This window comes from Lemur catta, chromosome 12 (assembly GCF_020740605.2).
Source record: "Lemur catta isolate mLemCat1 chromosome 12, mLemCat1.pri, whole genome shotgun sequence".
NCBI lineage: Eukaryota > Metazoa > Chordata > Mammalia > Primates > Lemuridae > Lemur > Lemur catta.
In genome coordinates, this window is record NC_059139.1 from 64,239,325 (window position 1) to 64,256,342 (window position 17,018).

The 17,018-nt window shown below is 37.6% G+C and overlaps 1 protein-coding gene across 1 annotated transcript in view; it reads left to right on the forward strand.

The window, feature by feature from the left end:
- FAM81B (family with sequence similarity 81 member B) overlaps positions 1-12,573 on the forward strand; it is a 73,478-nt gene extending 60,905 nt beyond the window's left edge. Inside the window, exons 9-11 of the mRNA XM_045565888.1 lie at positions 8,501-8,636; positions 10,160-10,355; positions 12,269-12,573. Coding sequence (XP_045421844.1) covers positions 8,501-8,636; positions 10,160-10,355; positions 12,269-12,402 — 466 coding nt within the window. The 3' untranslated portion in view covers positions 12,403-12,573. The remainder of the gene's footprint in view (positions 1-8,500; positions 8,637-10,159; positions 10,356-12,268) is intronic.
- The last annotated feature ends 4,445 nt before the right edge of the window (positions 12,574-17,018 follow it).

Consider the following 17,018-nt stretch of genomic DNA (forward strand, 5'->3'; position numbering starts at 1 on the left):
AGAAATATGAAATATTAATTTGTCATTATCTTTGTTTGCATCTTAACTGAATTGACATGCTCATTCTAACCCTTCCTGTAATTTTAACTTACCACCAATTGTATATTAAAATGCCTCAATCTAAAGCACTATTGAATATAAATTGATTCCCCAAGATTACCAACTATTTTTTTAAAACAATTTTGATTTACAAACTTTTCCTTTAAGATTTTTTCTAAGATTCTCCATTTACTCCTTTACATTATTCTTTTTTAAGACTGATCTCTATTCCAGCTTAAACTGTATTTTCCCCCTGATCAATACAGAAAGCAGTAAAGGAGACAGGGCTCCACAAACACTCAAATTTCTGGCCTCCTTATTCTCAAATGTCCCTTTCTTATTTAAATGACAACCATGTCCCAGGGTCCTGGGTGCAGGCAAAGGACAAAGGCAAAATTCTAGTCACTTGGATACTACCTTACTGTCCCTTGTATCTTTGTTCTTTTTCTTCTGTGTCTCATACCACTTGAGTTTAATACCTTGGTCAAATCCATACTCTGTTAATAATACTCTGCTTTCTCCATTTTTCTCTGTCTCTACCGTATTTTATTAAATCTAGCACCTTTGACCATAAGATGCGCTATTATATTTTTGTACCTTTGAGACATGAAGCTAACAATTAAACCATGCCATACCCTCATTTTCAGACACCTCCTGATTTTGGAGATGTTAAAGTGAGAAATACATGTGTCTTAGAAATCGATTAAAAAAACCAGTAGTCATCGAGAAAACTTGGAGAAGTAGATGGATTGAGTAAACAGAAAATACCTACTTTCTTCTTATTCTAAGAAAGCATTTCTAGGTTCTTAAATTCTAGCTCAATTAGGGTGCTCAGTAAATAGCTGTGTGATGCTTAATCTAATACATTTAGCGTGGAATTCAGGCAAAAGTATCCAAAGGAAAGTAGAAAAGTAATCTGTTTCTGAATATACAGATTAAGAACTGATTTTATAGGGAAGAGATGGGATTTATAATCTGGAACGGAAGACTAACTTAAAGGGATAAAATATATTAACAAATGGAAAAGGGAAAAAAACATTTGAGATCTAGGGCTGACTGCTTCATTAACGATAATGCTTATTTTTTCTGTCTTCAGTACTGTGGGAAATCTGCTTCAGATCAGATATCTAAATAGTTAAATCTGAATCTGGACACTTTTGTGATAGTGTGAACTTGCGTCTTTTTCTCACTTAAATAATAAAGTCTTAAATTTTCAGTAGTATTACAGGAGGTCGCAGTAAATCTATAAATCATATTTTCCCCATGCAAATATTTAATGAGCTCTAATAATTCATTTAGTTATACAATTGATTCTTTTTTATTCAAATTTTCTCCAATTTTTATGAAAAACTAATATAGATTTATGGTAATGAACAAATAAAACAAAAATGAAAAAAAGAGGTCACCATCTCAGCTTCCTAATGTAACCAATGCTAATACCAAGGATATATTTATCCTTCCATACTTTCCTCCTTGTTAATATACAACAGAAAAAGGATATGTATACATCATATATATATATACAGAAAGCATCAGTTATTAAAATAATTCCCATAAACATTACTCAATAAATTGTTTTTTTCCAATATATCCTGGATCTCTCCCCAGGATATACTAATATCATAACTGCATGATATTTTAACTTATATATGTACTATAATTAATTCAATGATTTATCTTATGGCTAAATATATTATTTCTAGTTTATGGTCACCATAAAAACAAAAAGAAGTGTGTGTATATCCTTAGATATCCTTATACTGGTGCTTTTATTTCTATAGGCAAGCTTTCTAGATCAAAGAGTACATATACTTAATAATTTTAAAAATTTTGGCCCAGCATGATGGCTCATGCTTGTAATGCTAGCACTCTGGGAGGCCAAGGCAGGAGGATTGCTTGAGGTCAGGAGTTCAAGACCAGCCTGAGCAAGAGCGAGACCTCATTTCTATAATACAAAAGAGAGAAAAAATAGCCTAGTGTGGTGGCACACGCTTCTAGTCCCAGCTATTCATGAAGCTGAGGCAGGAGGGGATCTCTTGAGCCCAGGAGTTTGAGGTTGCAGTGAGCTATAATGATGCCACTGCACTCTAGCCCAGGTGACAGAGCAAGGATCTGTCTTAAAAAAAATAAAAAACTCTTTCTTAAACTACCACCAGCAACACATGAGAAGGCATTCTCTACGTTCTTGCCAACGCTGGATATGTTCTTTCTTTAATACTTGCCAATCAAAGGACAGAGAAAGCATGTTTTAATTCGCATTCCCTTCACCATTTAAATTTTCTTGTCTGTGAATTGCCTATTTTTATCGTTTATCAAATTTTGTATTGGGATTTTTGTCATTTTCTTATCAATTTGTAGGTTTCTTTCACATTAGAGATATTAATCCTTTGACTAAGATATGTATTGAAATATATTTTGCTCAGAGAGAAAGTAAGGCAGATAGGGCTTTTTTGTTTTCAGAGCACTTTGTTTTAATCTGGTTTACTAGATTTTAGTGTTTAGCAAGGTTGACTTTGAACAAAAATAGGAATAAATAGTTCCACAACTTAAAAAAAAGTATATAAATTGCTGCTGTTAGGATTATGAGGTACACTTAAATTTAAAATTAAAATACATAGGGAATATAATTTGCTTTTCTTTTTTTAAAGAAAGAACTATCTCTGAACAAAGGGATTAACTTTTAAATAAAAGCATTTTAATAACATTAAAGGTTAAGTTTAATTAAGCAACTTTCCCACTTAGAAACTTTAACAAAATCAACTGTAATGGTCAAAACAAAACTTACATTTTGTATTGAACTTAAAAGCCACAGTATTGTCTGGAGGTTTTCTAGTAAATTCCTGAGATTTGGGCACTGATCACTAGATCTAATAAAGAGAAGAATGTGGAACCCCTCCACTCTGCCTCCTCCTTCCAGAAGGGTCTCAGTCAGATGTTCAGATAAGTAATGTCCTAAGCCAACAACTTAGTGCCTACATGGCAAGAGTCTTGGCCATCAGGCAATAAAGCTGTCTTTTAACAAGGGCTTGGCAGGGGCAGCACCTGCCAGGCACTCCCTAGATAGCTCTTATTGCTGATGCTTGTTTAGTAAGCAGTGATTTATAAGAAAAGAAAAAGTATTTGGTCAATGAAGCAAATGCATAGACCCAAATCCTATCATCCACCTTTGAAAACGGAGTAGAAAGTTAAAAACTATCCAAGGCAGGGATATGTCTCATCCATCGTTGTATCCTTAGCACCCAGCACATTCAAACACAAGCAGAAGCCAATGAATGAATGAATGATTTTTGAGTGCCTATAGTGTGTAAATTGTGTTTTGGAATAGCCAAAGATATAATTCTCACCACATACAGTTGGGGAGAAAACACATAAATAATAAGGGAAAAGCTAAACACAGGAAAAGTAAAAGTTAAGACAATGTTAAATGAGATGTATCAGTAGACAGAAATAATAAATATAGTAATTGTCATTTATAAAGGCCTACCATTTACTAAGTGCTCAAAATGCTTAGTGTACCCAGCTCTGCAGGGTGGATCTTAACCCCATTTAAAGATAAGAACATTTATAATCGTGGAGATTAAGTAATTTTCCCCAAGTCATACAGCTAGAAAGTATCTAACTAAAAAGCTCAGGTTGTTTTTATCAATTTATGATGCCTCCATCTCATGATTCTACCTACTGATAAATGAATTGTGTCACAAAAATTTAGGAAAGGGAAAGATTACATCTGCTATGAAGCTATTGGGATTTGAGCTCCAGTACAATTTAGAATGACCAAGGAACAAAAGTCTTTCTGTCAGGGTAGAGGTGGAATTGCTTTGTAGTTACTATCCACTAATTGGAAGTCACAGAACATTAAGAAGAAATTAGTTTAAGAGAGTTCTACCTATAGTTATGTAAACTTAGTAGAAAAACAATATTTCTTGAAATTAATTTCTTGCCTCTGATGTGAAACTTAAAATCTGAGACTTAATCTCCAAAAAAATAATTAATAGTGCATGATCTATCTTATGTTCTTTTTCAAATATGATTACAAAAACTGAAAATATCTTCTATTTATCAGCTTATCAAAAGCCACTAATTCTTTTTTTTTTTTTTTTTTTGAGACAGAGTCTTGCTTTGTTGCCCAGGCTAGAGTGAGTGCCGTGGCATCAGCCTAGCTCACAGCAACCTCTAACTCCTGGGCTCAAGTGATCCTTCTGCCTCAGCCTCCCGAGTAGCTGGGACTACAGTCATGCGCCACCAGCCCGGCTAATTTTTTCTATATATATTTTAGTTGGCCAGATAATTTCTTTCTATTTTTAGTAGAGACGGGGTCTCGCTCTTGCTCAGGCTGGTCTCGAACTCCTGACCTCAAGCCATCCACGTGCCTCAGCCTCTCAGAGTGCTAGGATTACAGGCGTGAGCCACCACGCCCAGCCAAAAGCCACTAATTCTTTTTACATTCATGCTTAGCCAAAGCCACTATCTGAATTCTTGAAGGCCTATTAGTAGTAACAGTTTCCAAGAATTCAAAATCTTCATGTCTTCTAGGAAAGTTAGCTCAATGGATGTTTGTAAATAAAAGACACTGGGTTTGGGACATAAGTGAACTGGTAAAACTGGGCTGGGATGGAGCCATGTCCCCAGTTATATATGTCAACCGTGACCATGGTGGTCACTCTGCCCTCACCGTTACCCCTCACCACAGCTCCCTCCCTGGGCTCTGCCGTGTCTGTAGATCTTCATTCAATTCTCCTTTTCTCTTTTCTTTCTCCCTTACAATTGCCCTTAGCATATATTTTAACCCAATTCCATCAGTATAAAATTTTTAAAACAAAACAAATGAGAAAACAACCAGTATCCCACATAATCCTGGTGAAGTCTCTGGCCATAATTTAAAAGTCTAACTTTTGGCCAGGCACAGTGGCTCATGCTTGTAATCTCAGCATTTTGAGAGGCTGAGGCAGGAGGATCAACTGAGGCCAGGTGTTCAAAACCAGGCTGGGCAACACAGTGAGACCCCATCTCTTAAAATTTTTTTTTTTTTAATTAGCTAGGCATGGTGGTATGTGCCTGTAGTCCCAGCTACTCAGGAGGCTGAGGCAGGAGGATGGCTTAAGCCCAGGAATTCAAGGCTGCAATGAGCTATGATCATGCCACTGCACTCTAGCCTGGATGACAGAGACCCTGTCTCTAAGAAAACAAATAAATAAAAGTCTAACTTTTGTATTTTGAGGAAAAGAAAAGAAAAATCTATCTATCTACCATCATCTAGCTATATCCTACACCTATTGATATAGAAGATTTGGGAACTAAAATGTGAATGTCATCCAAGACAAATTCAAATTATTGAAATTACAACTATAAATTCTATAATTAACTAAATTATGACAAGTCATGCCCATTGTGTTAGAAAAAAAGCCTAAGCAAAGAAAAAGATTTATACAAACCTTTATTTTATGTATCTTATGTTTCAAGAAACTTGATTTTTAAAAAATGCTTTCATATTTTAATAAACTACCAACAGACAGAGTCTGACTTCTGATTGTTACTAGGAAAGTGAATCTCCAATTACAGGCAAAACTTGTAATAAAAGGATCAAAGTATTAATTCATTCTTTATGGCTTTATTTTAATTTCAGAATTTCAATTACTGATATGCTTTTTCAGAACTATTACTTGGGCACATTAATGGTTCCTTGGTTTTCAGAGGGATGTTAATATTTTACCAGTAGTAAGAGAGTCAGCGCTGTCATTTATTTACACAGTACAGGTGAGCACTGAAGGCTGGATTCTCAACTGTAAAGTTATCTCTTAATTATCTGGGGATTTACTGTCCCCCTTCACCATCACTGTTAATATTTCCACCAGAGACAGGAAAGGAAGATGAAAATCAAAGTAGATTAGGTTTCTAAATAGCTTGACAAGTTTGTGATTTGTTATTTGCCAGCAACCTTAATGAAAGGTATTTAATGAGAAAGAATGAGTCATTTGTTCATTTAGTCAACAACTATTTGTTGAGCACTTACTGTATTCCAGGCATTGTTCATAGCCATGAACAAAGCAAAATCCTTGCTTTCATGGAGCTTAAGTTCAAACGGAGGAAATAGTATAGAAATTAGTATATATCAGATGGTGATGGGCATTTTGGAGAAAAATAAAGTAGGGTAAGGGAATAGGGGCTGTCTAGTGAGGTGAAGGGGTCCTATTTTTTTAGGGTGGTCAAAAAAAAGCTTCTGTGATAAGGTAGTGCTTGAACATAAATCTGAATGAAACGAGGGTAGGAGCCATTAGATATTCTGAGGAAGAGTGTTCTGGACACAGGAAGCGACTGGCTAAAATGAGGCAGTCCAGTTATCAGTGGGCAGGCTTATTTGTTTGAGATCTAACAGCTGTTAACCAGTAGCACAGGTGACTGGGAATCATAATCAGACTAAGACCAGGAAGAGAAGCCAATTTCCTCTTTGTCAATGCTAAGGCACTCAACATTGAATCAAGATATGCTTCATATCTATGTGAAAAATATCCCTCTCTGTATCAAAAATAATGTGAGAATTCAGAAAGGATGAAGATCAGAATTTAGCTATTATACTATAAGTAACATAACTATTGGAAAATTAACTTATAACACTTATCCCATTCCTTGGTTTCATTATCTAAGTCATGGTTTCTCAACCTTGGCACTGTTGGTATTTTGCCTGAGTAATTCTTTGTTGTGGGGCTTTCTTATGCATCGTAAGATGTTTAGCAGCATCCTTAGTCTCTACCCACTAGATACTAGTAAGCACCTCCCAGGTATAACAACGAAAAATGTCTGCAGACACCACCAAATGTCTCCGTTGGTGGGAGCAAAACTGCTCCCAGTCGAAAGCTATTGGCCTAAGAATGTAAATGAGTTCACAGAACTTGTCTTTCCTAACTATTAGCCCAAAGACACTTTCAGGAGAGCAAGAGAGGCATGTGTATGTAGTGTTTGTCCAGAATGTCTTCAGCAATTTCCAATGATAAATGTCAAAAACTAAATTATCTGAATGTGATTTTGCCTGAAAACATCAGAGCAATTATTTATTTTCATTGTAACTACCACACACTGTAAGGTAGTCTGAATATATTCAATAACAAACAAAATGCATTGTTCCTGCCACTCTAATGGTTTTGGCTATTCTAAAAGGGAATTTGAAATTGATGTTTTACCATGAGCAAGTTACATGCAGAAAACATACACAGAAACCCCACACAAGTCCCCGGGCCTCAGCCCATCTCTCCTGTCTCATACCTCTCAGTCAATTCCGACGTGGATTCTCCCCCCACACACACACTCAAACCCTCAGCCGCTCCACAGTGACTTTTAAAATTGATAGTACATAATTCCATTTCTTTTAATTTCTATAATATCTTCTACTCCCATTTAAAAAAAAATCCTCCATTCTCTATCATAATACTCCTATGGTGTGTCATCTTGATGGGTCTCATTTGGTCCCTTCTTGCAGCTCTAATGACTTCTAGTTTTGCCCCCCATGAATAATAATTCAGTGTCTCTTTAAGCATCCCCCCACCAAAAAACATCCACTTATATAGATCCATTGGTGGCAATGGGAATTTACTGAAGGTTTCACCCGAGACAAAGACAATCTAAAGTCCCCCTCGGGCGCTGCTTTTCCAACGTTCTTTTGGGGCTCTCGCCCCGCAGCCTCCTGCCTCTCTCTGCCTTTTCTCTCCTCTGCTACACAATGTAGGTCCTCTCCACCCCGCTCGTCTCCCAGCCTCACGGTGGTGCTTACAGAGCAGGGTTCAGCAACCTACCCCGCCAGCCACATCTGCCCACAGCTGAGGATAGTTCTTATACTTTCTAATAAGGAAAAAATTATATTTCATGACATGTGAATATTATTAAATATATGAAATTTCAATTTCAGTGTACATAAAATTTGATGAGAACATAGCCATACTCATTTGCTTACGTATTATCTGTGGCTTCCTGTTCACTTCCATGGCTCTGTTGAGTGGTTTGCAACAGAGACCGCATGGCCTGTAATGCCTAAAATATTTACTATCTGGCCCTTTACAGAAAAAGTTGCTGACCCTTACCATAAAGTAATACTCCCCACCCCAAGTGGACCTATCAAAGTATTTCCTCCACACACAATGAGCGCTGGGCCCCGAGAGCTGTTCTGTATGGACAACAATGCATTTCTGCATGGCTGTGGTTAGCTCTGAGCGGGCAGTGCTCCTGTCACTGTGTGTGTGTATGTATTTTAGGGTGTGCAGAGGGGTGTTGACAGCAGCTGGACTGAATGAACTATAGTTCGGGGGAGGGACACGGAGTGTACTTACCTTGCCTCCCCTGCCCCACGTCACCTCCTAAGTACTTGAGTACGCACTGAGTCTCATCTCAAAACACTGCAGACTTTTTTGACACTAAAGTTTTGTTTTATGTTTCAATTCACTTATTAAAAGAGAAAAAACCATTTTTCCCTTAGATTTAATTCCCTTTCAAGTAATCTGTATGAAGAAGTAGAGAATAATAAAAAGTGGACAGAAAACCAGTTCATCAAATACAGAAAAGACCACCTGGGCCATATAAATGAATGTCTGAAGGTCCTGCAGGAGAAGCTGGTAAGGAGCTCTGTAAATTCGTGAAGTAAGCAGCTGCATGCCCATTGCCTGGATGTTTGCAATGAGTAAAGGTCTGGACGGTAGCACTTCAACATTCATAGTCATCTTCACTGTGGCAGTAACTTTTTTTTTTTAAAGCACCACAACAGGAGTCCAGAGGCCTGTCTTCTGGTCTTTGCTACTCCCCAACTCTGTGAAGCTCCGTTTCTCAGAGTATGCTCTATCTGTGCCATAATAATCTAGAGAGATTTTTTTTTTTAAGTATAGATTCCCAGCCCGGACCTGGGGAGTGTGACCCTCTGGGGGCCTGCCCTGGGCATCAGTGGTTATGGACGAGCTGCCAGAGTGACGTGCAGGTACAAGAAAGCTTGAACACTTCTGCTCAGGTCAAAGGTTTCCCAAACTCATTCTTCAGGTCAGACATGTAAATGCAGCCCCAAGCTTTGGGGTGAGGCTACCAAGATATATGAGAAATATACTTACTTCAGGGCTCCCCTCTCCCACTGCAACCGGCACATCCAACCCAAAGGAGAGGGTGGCGCAGGGCCATCACCGTGGTCAGTGGCTGCCAGTCCTGCAGATGATTCAAATGAGGAGTTTTGAGAACTTATGTGGAGGGGTGTCAGGCAGAGACAGCTCAGTAAATAATGCCCCTACCTAAATTTATAAACAACCGACAGAATGAGAAAGGAGTCCAACAGCTTTATCACTGATAGAGCCATCAAAGTATGTGCAGTGACAGCTGCAGCTTCAACCCCTGAATTAGGCAGATTCTTCTATCACACAGGCAACACTAGGGGACCACGGGGTCACCTTGCAGGCATTAAGCCTCCCACCACAAGGAAGAGAGAGATGGGAATGTACCATTCCTGAGGCAGGCAGGGCCAACGAAAGGAGAACCAAAGAAGCCACGCCAGTCATGCCCAGTTCCTGCCCCCAAATTCCCTGTGGGGAAGTGAGGCAAGAAGGAGCTAATTAGCCTAACGCAGTCTCCACCCCGGCTGCACATTAGAATCACCTGGAGAGCTTTTAAACCCTGTCAATTCCTGTGCTCCGTCACAGACCAATTAAATCAGAATTTCTGGGGGTGGGGTATGATCCAGGTGATTCTAATAAACAATTGGAGTGGAGCGTCACTACTCTAGCTGAAATCTGTCCCCATGGAGATCTGAAGCTCAAGGGAGCATGTCCATGGAGCTCAGGGAAAGTGGTATCTAAAATGTGTTCCTTTGCTGCACTTCTTTAAACACTAGACTAAAATTCCAAATCCTCAAGGCATTTCAGCAAGCCTACAGCCCTTTTCTTTTCTTCCCTAACATGTAGAATTCCAGAAACCACAAACGCACAAGTTCAAACAAAGGGATTAACTCTTACACTTATGAACAGTTTTAGATACAAGGGAACTTGGTCTGAATTTGCATGCTTAGCATAGAAAAATGAATGTTAAAAACATTTTCTCTAAGCCGAAATATAAATCTACATAAGTTTTCTTTTCCGGTTTTATCACATGATCTCTTTTATAGGAAAAGTCTGAAAATAAAATGGAAGAAAAATGGCTGCAACTTTCAAGCAAATTAGAGAATTTCATTAACACAGAGAAACAAGAAGCGCACCTAAGCAAAGTAAAGCATGTAGAAAATAAATTATCCAAAAAGATGAACCAAATGGAGAAGCAGATCTGGGGTGAATTAGAGAAAATGCAGAATGAATATCAGTCAGGTGAGAAGATATCTTTTATTAAGAACATCTGTCCTTTCCTGCCTAATCCCTCAGAGTTTTCTACTTTAAACTAATGACCAGGGATCACTCTTGTCACTAGTGACATTCTTATGTATTTAATTTGGCTTTTCTAAATATCCCGTAGAATGTCAGTATACCACTGGAAGGCATGTAAATAAGTTAATTTTCTTCATTCACACTTAGCAATGTCGCAAGCCTGTCATTGCTGTGAGATTTTTTTACTAAGATCACAGAGTCATGGAATTGTTAGACTTGGAAAATCCTTGGAGATCACCAAGACCTGACGTGCAGGTATATGATGAAATTAAGAGCCTAAAACACATTGAACTGCAGGTAATGAGCCTGGGCAGATGTCAGACTGCAGACCTGACCTTTAGAAGTGAGAAAGAGAGACAAATTAGCAGAGTCCGGTGTAATGGCTGCTTCTCTTCTTAAGAGGCTAACAGCAGGAGTGTCAAGCTGAGCTAACATCAAAGAGGATTAATTTGAAAGCCTCATCTAACTTGTCAAAGGGAAGGACATGGGATAGGTGCTGTGGAGCAGCCATCTGCCTCAAGTCATAATTCTGATGGAATTACCAGGAATCAGAAGGGTTTACTTATTAGAGAAAGCCCCAACTCATTTTCTACCCTCCAGATCTCAGAAAAATTCTTGTGTAAATTCTACCAAATTTTGGTCCTATATATGAATACCTTGAAGGTGCCTTGGGAGGACGTCACGGTCTCATTCTGCGGGATGTTTCCTGGCATATAGGTGGAATTTGCTGCCTAGAAATCTGACCCTCACGACAGCCTCTCCCCATTCAATCTTCCACCACCAAATCAACATAATGAATTACCTGCCCAGGAATCATGTCCCAAACTTAACTGGCCTTTCTTTTAAAGGCTCTGCTTTCTGCTGAACTATCAGAGGTTCAGTTTCACTTATTCCATTAGTACAGCCTCAGGACCAGCTGAAGAAAAATTTACAGTCTACATGTTTCTGCATTTTACTAAGGGAGAGTTCTAGCAAAAGGAGACTTCAAATTAATGATTTGCTCCTTTATGTCTTTAGTAAAAACATGAAAGGTCCCAGTAAATAAGAAATGGGCTGTAGTCTAAGAAGCTTGAGGTCTGGTAGGTCTCGGGTCATGAGTGACTAGACGTGCGTAAGAGAAATACAAAGTGCTGGCAAGGGAGGAGGGCAGCAGGTGGCCGCTCCTTAGGTCCCTCAAATAGTTACTTTCAGAGAAGTTTTAACACATTGACTTCCACACTAGAAAAAAAAAAATTTCCCTGGGGCCACGCTGTTTTATTAAAACAAAATGATCCTTTCTAATTTGTTATTTTTTATTGTTTTCTGTGCTTTAGTTATATGCAACACAATCCACATTTTTAGAATTAAATAAGAACATCAACAAGATTTTCACGAACCAACGGCAGGGTTTTGCTTCACGAGGTCCCAGGCTCAAAACTAGCTTGAGTTAAATACAGCCCACATGGCAGTCAACGTGTTAAACTTTCATCTGTTATCTTTACCTTCAATTTGGTAACAAGAATAATAAAAAAAGAGAGATCCCACAAATCTCTTGTCCAAGCTTACAAAAAGAAGAAAATATTTTAAATTTATGTCTTGAAATGTAGAATCTTTTCATTGTTCAATATATTTGGGGAGGGCGAAGGAAAATAATTAAAATTTCATGATGAAAGCAGATACATGTTGAAACACTATTGCTAACGCATTTTCATGACACAAGAAATGGATTATATACATTTTTAGATTGGTCTTAATGGAATTTAATGTGCATTGAATTAAATGATGATCAATTATGGCAGGACTGCTGATTAGCAACTTTTGTTAAAAAAAAAAAGTACCAATGCATTAAGTATACCTATTCTCTTATGCTCTCCCAGGATTTAAATCGGTTCATGACTCTCTCAGCTCCCTCCAACAAATACAGAAAACAAAGATGGATTTAGAGAAATATAAAGTACAGAAAGACCTAAAGAAATTACAGCGTAAGATAGTGGAACTCCAGGAAATATAAACCTTTCCAGTCATCTTTTTCACAAGCCAATGGAGTGGTTTGTTGGGAAAAGTTCTAAAGATGAAAGTTAGTATCTCTGGGATGTTTGCTGCTTCTAATGTCTCTGTATTTCTCACCACCTCTTAAGGAGATGAATGTACCAGAAAAATAAACAATAAACCAAAGAAGCTTTTGATGTCTTGATTTAATGAAAACAAACTAAGGAATTCCTCACATACATGCATTTTGATATTTTTTATTTGCCTACAAATAAAAAAGGGCAATGTACACAGTGTACATGAGTGAAGTAAGCCAGGTGTAAAAGATTAAAGAATGTCAGGAACTGTGGCAAATTGGAAACCACTTAGTCTAAAAATAATAGCCACAATGTAGTTACAGTTCATTACTGACATGTATATAGTCCATTATTGTCAAAAATTCCATTTTTCAAGATAAACTCCATTTTTAAGCCTTAGCAACTACTTCAAAATAATTCTTAAACTATGAGGGACATTTCTGTGGAGAAGATATAACCAGAGGGCTGTCAATTTGCAAGTTCTGATCCAGAGGTTTTCCTTCTCTAACAATCCCATTGTTTATAGGAAGTCTAACTTCAGCATATTTAAAATATATTTTCATTTTACTTAATATGTATTAGAATTATGAATAAGATCTAACTCATACAAAATAAGAAAATATAACAGCTTCCATGAAAAATATCCAACAAAATTTGACCTAGATGCTAAATCTGGAAGTATTTCAAAAACACTAATATCCTAAAAAATTAAAATGTCTAACTTTTCTAAATATAAATGTTAAATGTAGAGGTTGATATTAAGCAGTAAAACCATGAAAAATAAAAACAAACTATTCATGGTATGAGCTCTCTGCTAGAACAAGAGCATTTTGAAAGTCTGGCAAGGGGACCCTTGTTTCAGACTTAAGCTCTTTCCTTGACTTAGGGAAGAAGAGTGACAACTTCACCCTTCACTTATTAAAAGAATTTGTTCTGTGAAGTTCAGATTGGGTCAAGGAGCCACACTTGGGGATCTGGAGGGCCACACGTGGCCTTGAGGCCACAGGTTCCCCAATAATATGCAAATCCAATGTCCTTTTTTTTTCCCAAAATGGGCAAAGGATATGAGCAGACAAGCCACAGAGGAATATAATAATCAATGAAGGTATGAAAAGATGTTCAATTTCACTATTAAATAAATAAAGATTAAAGGAACCCTTAGCTACCATTTTCAGATTGGCAAAGATTGAAGTGATTGATAATATTGGATTGACAAGGGTGGAGATAAATGTGCCCATTCGTACAGTATTGGCGAGTCTATGAACTGGTACAATGATATAAAGGGTAAACATCTGTTGAAAACATCTGTTAACATTTTTAAATGTATATATCTTTTGATCCTGCAATTCCATGGCTAGAAATTTATATTACAGGGGAAAAAAAAACTCCCAAAATATGCAAAGATATAAGAATAAGAATGCTCAGTATATATATGTATATACATACACATATATATAAGCATCATTTGTTATAGTAAAAAAACTGGAAAAAGCTCCAAATATAAAAAATTGATTGACCTAGTTAATGGTATTACCAGACAAAAATAATACTATAAAGCCCTTAAAAAAGAATACAGAAAGATATCCAAGATAAACTGTTAGGTAGAAAAAGCAATTTTCAAAGCAATATGGATATGACTCCACTTTTGTCATAAAATGGTTTTTTAACTATTTGTTTCATTCATTTATTCACTCATTTATTAGAGGCAAGGTCTCATTGTGTCACCCAGGCTGGAGTGCAGTGGCACAATCATAACTCACTGTAACTTTGAACTTCACTCCAACTTAGCTCAAGTGATCCTCCTGCCTCAGCCTCCCAAGTAGCTGGAACTACAGGCATGCACCACCACACCCAGCTTATTTTTTAATTTTTTTGTAGAGACAGGGTCTTGCAATGTTGCCCAGGCTGGTCTCGAACTCCTGGCCTCAAGTGATTCTCCTATGACCAGCCAAATGTTTTAAAATAAGTTAAACACAGTATGTATACATAGTATGCCAAAAAAGGTTAAGAATTTACAACAAACTTAGCAGTAATTCTATTATGAACAACTTCTACTTTCTACATTAAGCATTTATGAAAGCTTTTATATTTTTATATTTTTGTTTACAGTAAAAATATATTTTTATACAGATATACTAGGCTGAAAGAGTAACTGCTTGTAATGAACTAAATAAATGGTTGTAAGAAGGGTTAAATTAGGAATTCACATAGACCAAGGGCCAAGTCTTCTCACTCATACTCACTTTTTACTCTATAGACATGGCTACAAAAGCAGAGAGGATATACAAGTAGAAAAATATATGTGGTGTATTTGTTTCCTTGTAAGTAAAAATGCTCTAAACTAGATTATAGTTCAAATAATAGTGTAAGATCAAGCTAAAAGTTTTCCCAGAATGGATCTCTTTCATTAGTGTTGACCAGGATAGCACCATGCAGGGCAGGAGATCTAAGGCTCAAAGGATCTTCTGCCACCATTCTCCTACTTGGGATACCAAGTTGACTTGTTCACGGGTTTGCAGACTCTAGATGGCCCAAGAACTACGCCCAGTGAGAGGGTGGATGCAGGTTTTGTAGGACCTAACGCTTATGTAGTTTGGCTTTGTTGCTGATGTCCTGTCATGATGCCAGCTGAGTTCGCACAGAAGTCTGTAGGAATATTTCTTGAAGCCATTGCTACAGCAGGACAGCTAGTAGTAACTTAACTCCATACAGAAGTGACTGTGAACAACATGAATGTATCTCTCTAATCCAAACGTATCCCCTACTCAACTGCTCTTTAGTTGGATGCAAAAATGCCACAGCCACTCCAGCGCCACCTGACATCAAGGGAAGTGGGAGCGGAAAGAGGCAGTGGTTTTAATCAATTGTGGTTAAAATGTCTTCTGCAAATTTTACAATGACCTTATAAATACTTGACTAAGGCTTATGCAAGTGAGTGGCTCTGAAGCTCAAGAGCTATTGTTTTAAAGTAAATTCACCTCTGCTCAAGGGACCAGGGAGCACTGGGCCTCCCTCCTCTTGCATTTATTTTGTCACTGATCCAAAAAGATAATAAATGTGAACAATCCTCCTAGAGTAGCTCAATATACATGGCACTTTATTCTATGTCAAGCAATATTACTTAATCCTTTGGGAAATGTCAGATTTCTCTCTCCACAATTACAAGATAATGTTTCAGCATTGTAGAATCTACAATCCAGGTCCATCCTGTAGACTTGAGGCATGTGTAAAAATATCTCAGGTAGTTCTCACTTTATGTACAAACCATTTCAGCAGTCTTGGGTAGTTTTAAGGGTCCTGCTGCCTCCCAGCATTTCCTGCCATTTCCTTCATCTCATCAAAACCTGCTCTAACTCGGGGGTGGGGGGGGCCTGGGGGAGCATGGGCAATATACATAACCTAAACTTTTGTACCCCCATAATATGCTGAAATAAAAAAAATTAAATTAAAAAAAAAAAAAAACTGCCGGGCGCAGTAGCTCACGCTTGTAATCCTAGCACTCTGGGAGGCCGAGGCGGGTGGATCACCCGAGGTCAGGAGTTCAAGACCAGCCTCAGCAAGAGCGAGCGAGACCCCTTCTCTACTAAAAATAGAAAGAAATTATCTGGCCAACTAAAATATATATGGAAAAAAAAAAATTAGCCGGGCATGGTGGTGCATGCCTGTAGTCCCAGCTACTCGGGAGGCTAAGGCAGGCAGTAGGATCGCTTAAGCCCAGGAGTTTGAGGTTGCTGTGAGTTAGGCTGACGCCATGGTACTCACTCTAGCCAGGGCAACAAAGCGACACTGTCTCAAAAAAAAAAAAAAAAAAAGAGAGAGAAAAAAAAAAAACCTGCTCTTAGAAAACATAGGGGAAAAGCACCTTGACACTGGTCTTGGCAATGACTTTTTGGATATAACACCAAAAGCACAGGCAACAAAAGCTAAAATAAACAAGTGAGACTACATCAAACTAAAAAGTTTCTGCACAACAAAGGAAACAACAAAATGAAAAGACAACCTATGTAATGGGAGAAAATATTTGCAAACCATATACCTGATGGAGGCTAATATCCAAAATACATAAGGAACTCATACAACCCAACAGCAAATAAACAAATAACCTGATTTAAAAATGGGCAAAGGACCTGAATAGACATTTTCCCAAAGAAGAGATATAAATAGCCAACAGGTACACATAAAGGTACTCAACATAATTAATAATCAGGGAAATTCAAACCAAAACCACAGTGATATATCACCACTTTATCAGTTAAAAGGACTATTATCAAAAAATGAAATAATAACATGTTGGTGAGGATGTAGAGAAAAGGGAACCCTTGTACACTGTTAGGGGGATTGTAAATTGGTACAGCCATTATGGAAAACAGTATGGAAATTGATCAAAAAACTAAAAATAGAACTGCCAAACAATTCACTTCTTGGTATATATCTAAAGGAAATGAAATCATTTTGTCAAAGAGATATTTACACTCCTATGTTCACTGCAGTATTATTCACAATAGCCAAGATATGGAAACAAACTAAGTGTCCATTGACAGATAAATGGATAAAGGAACTA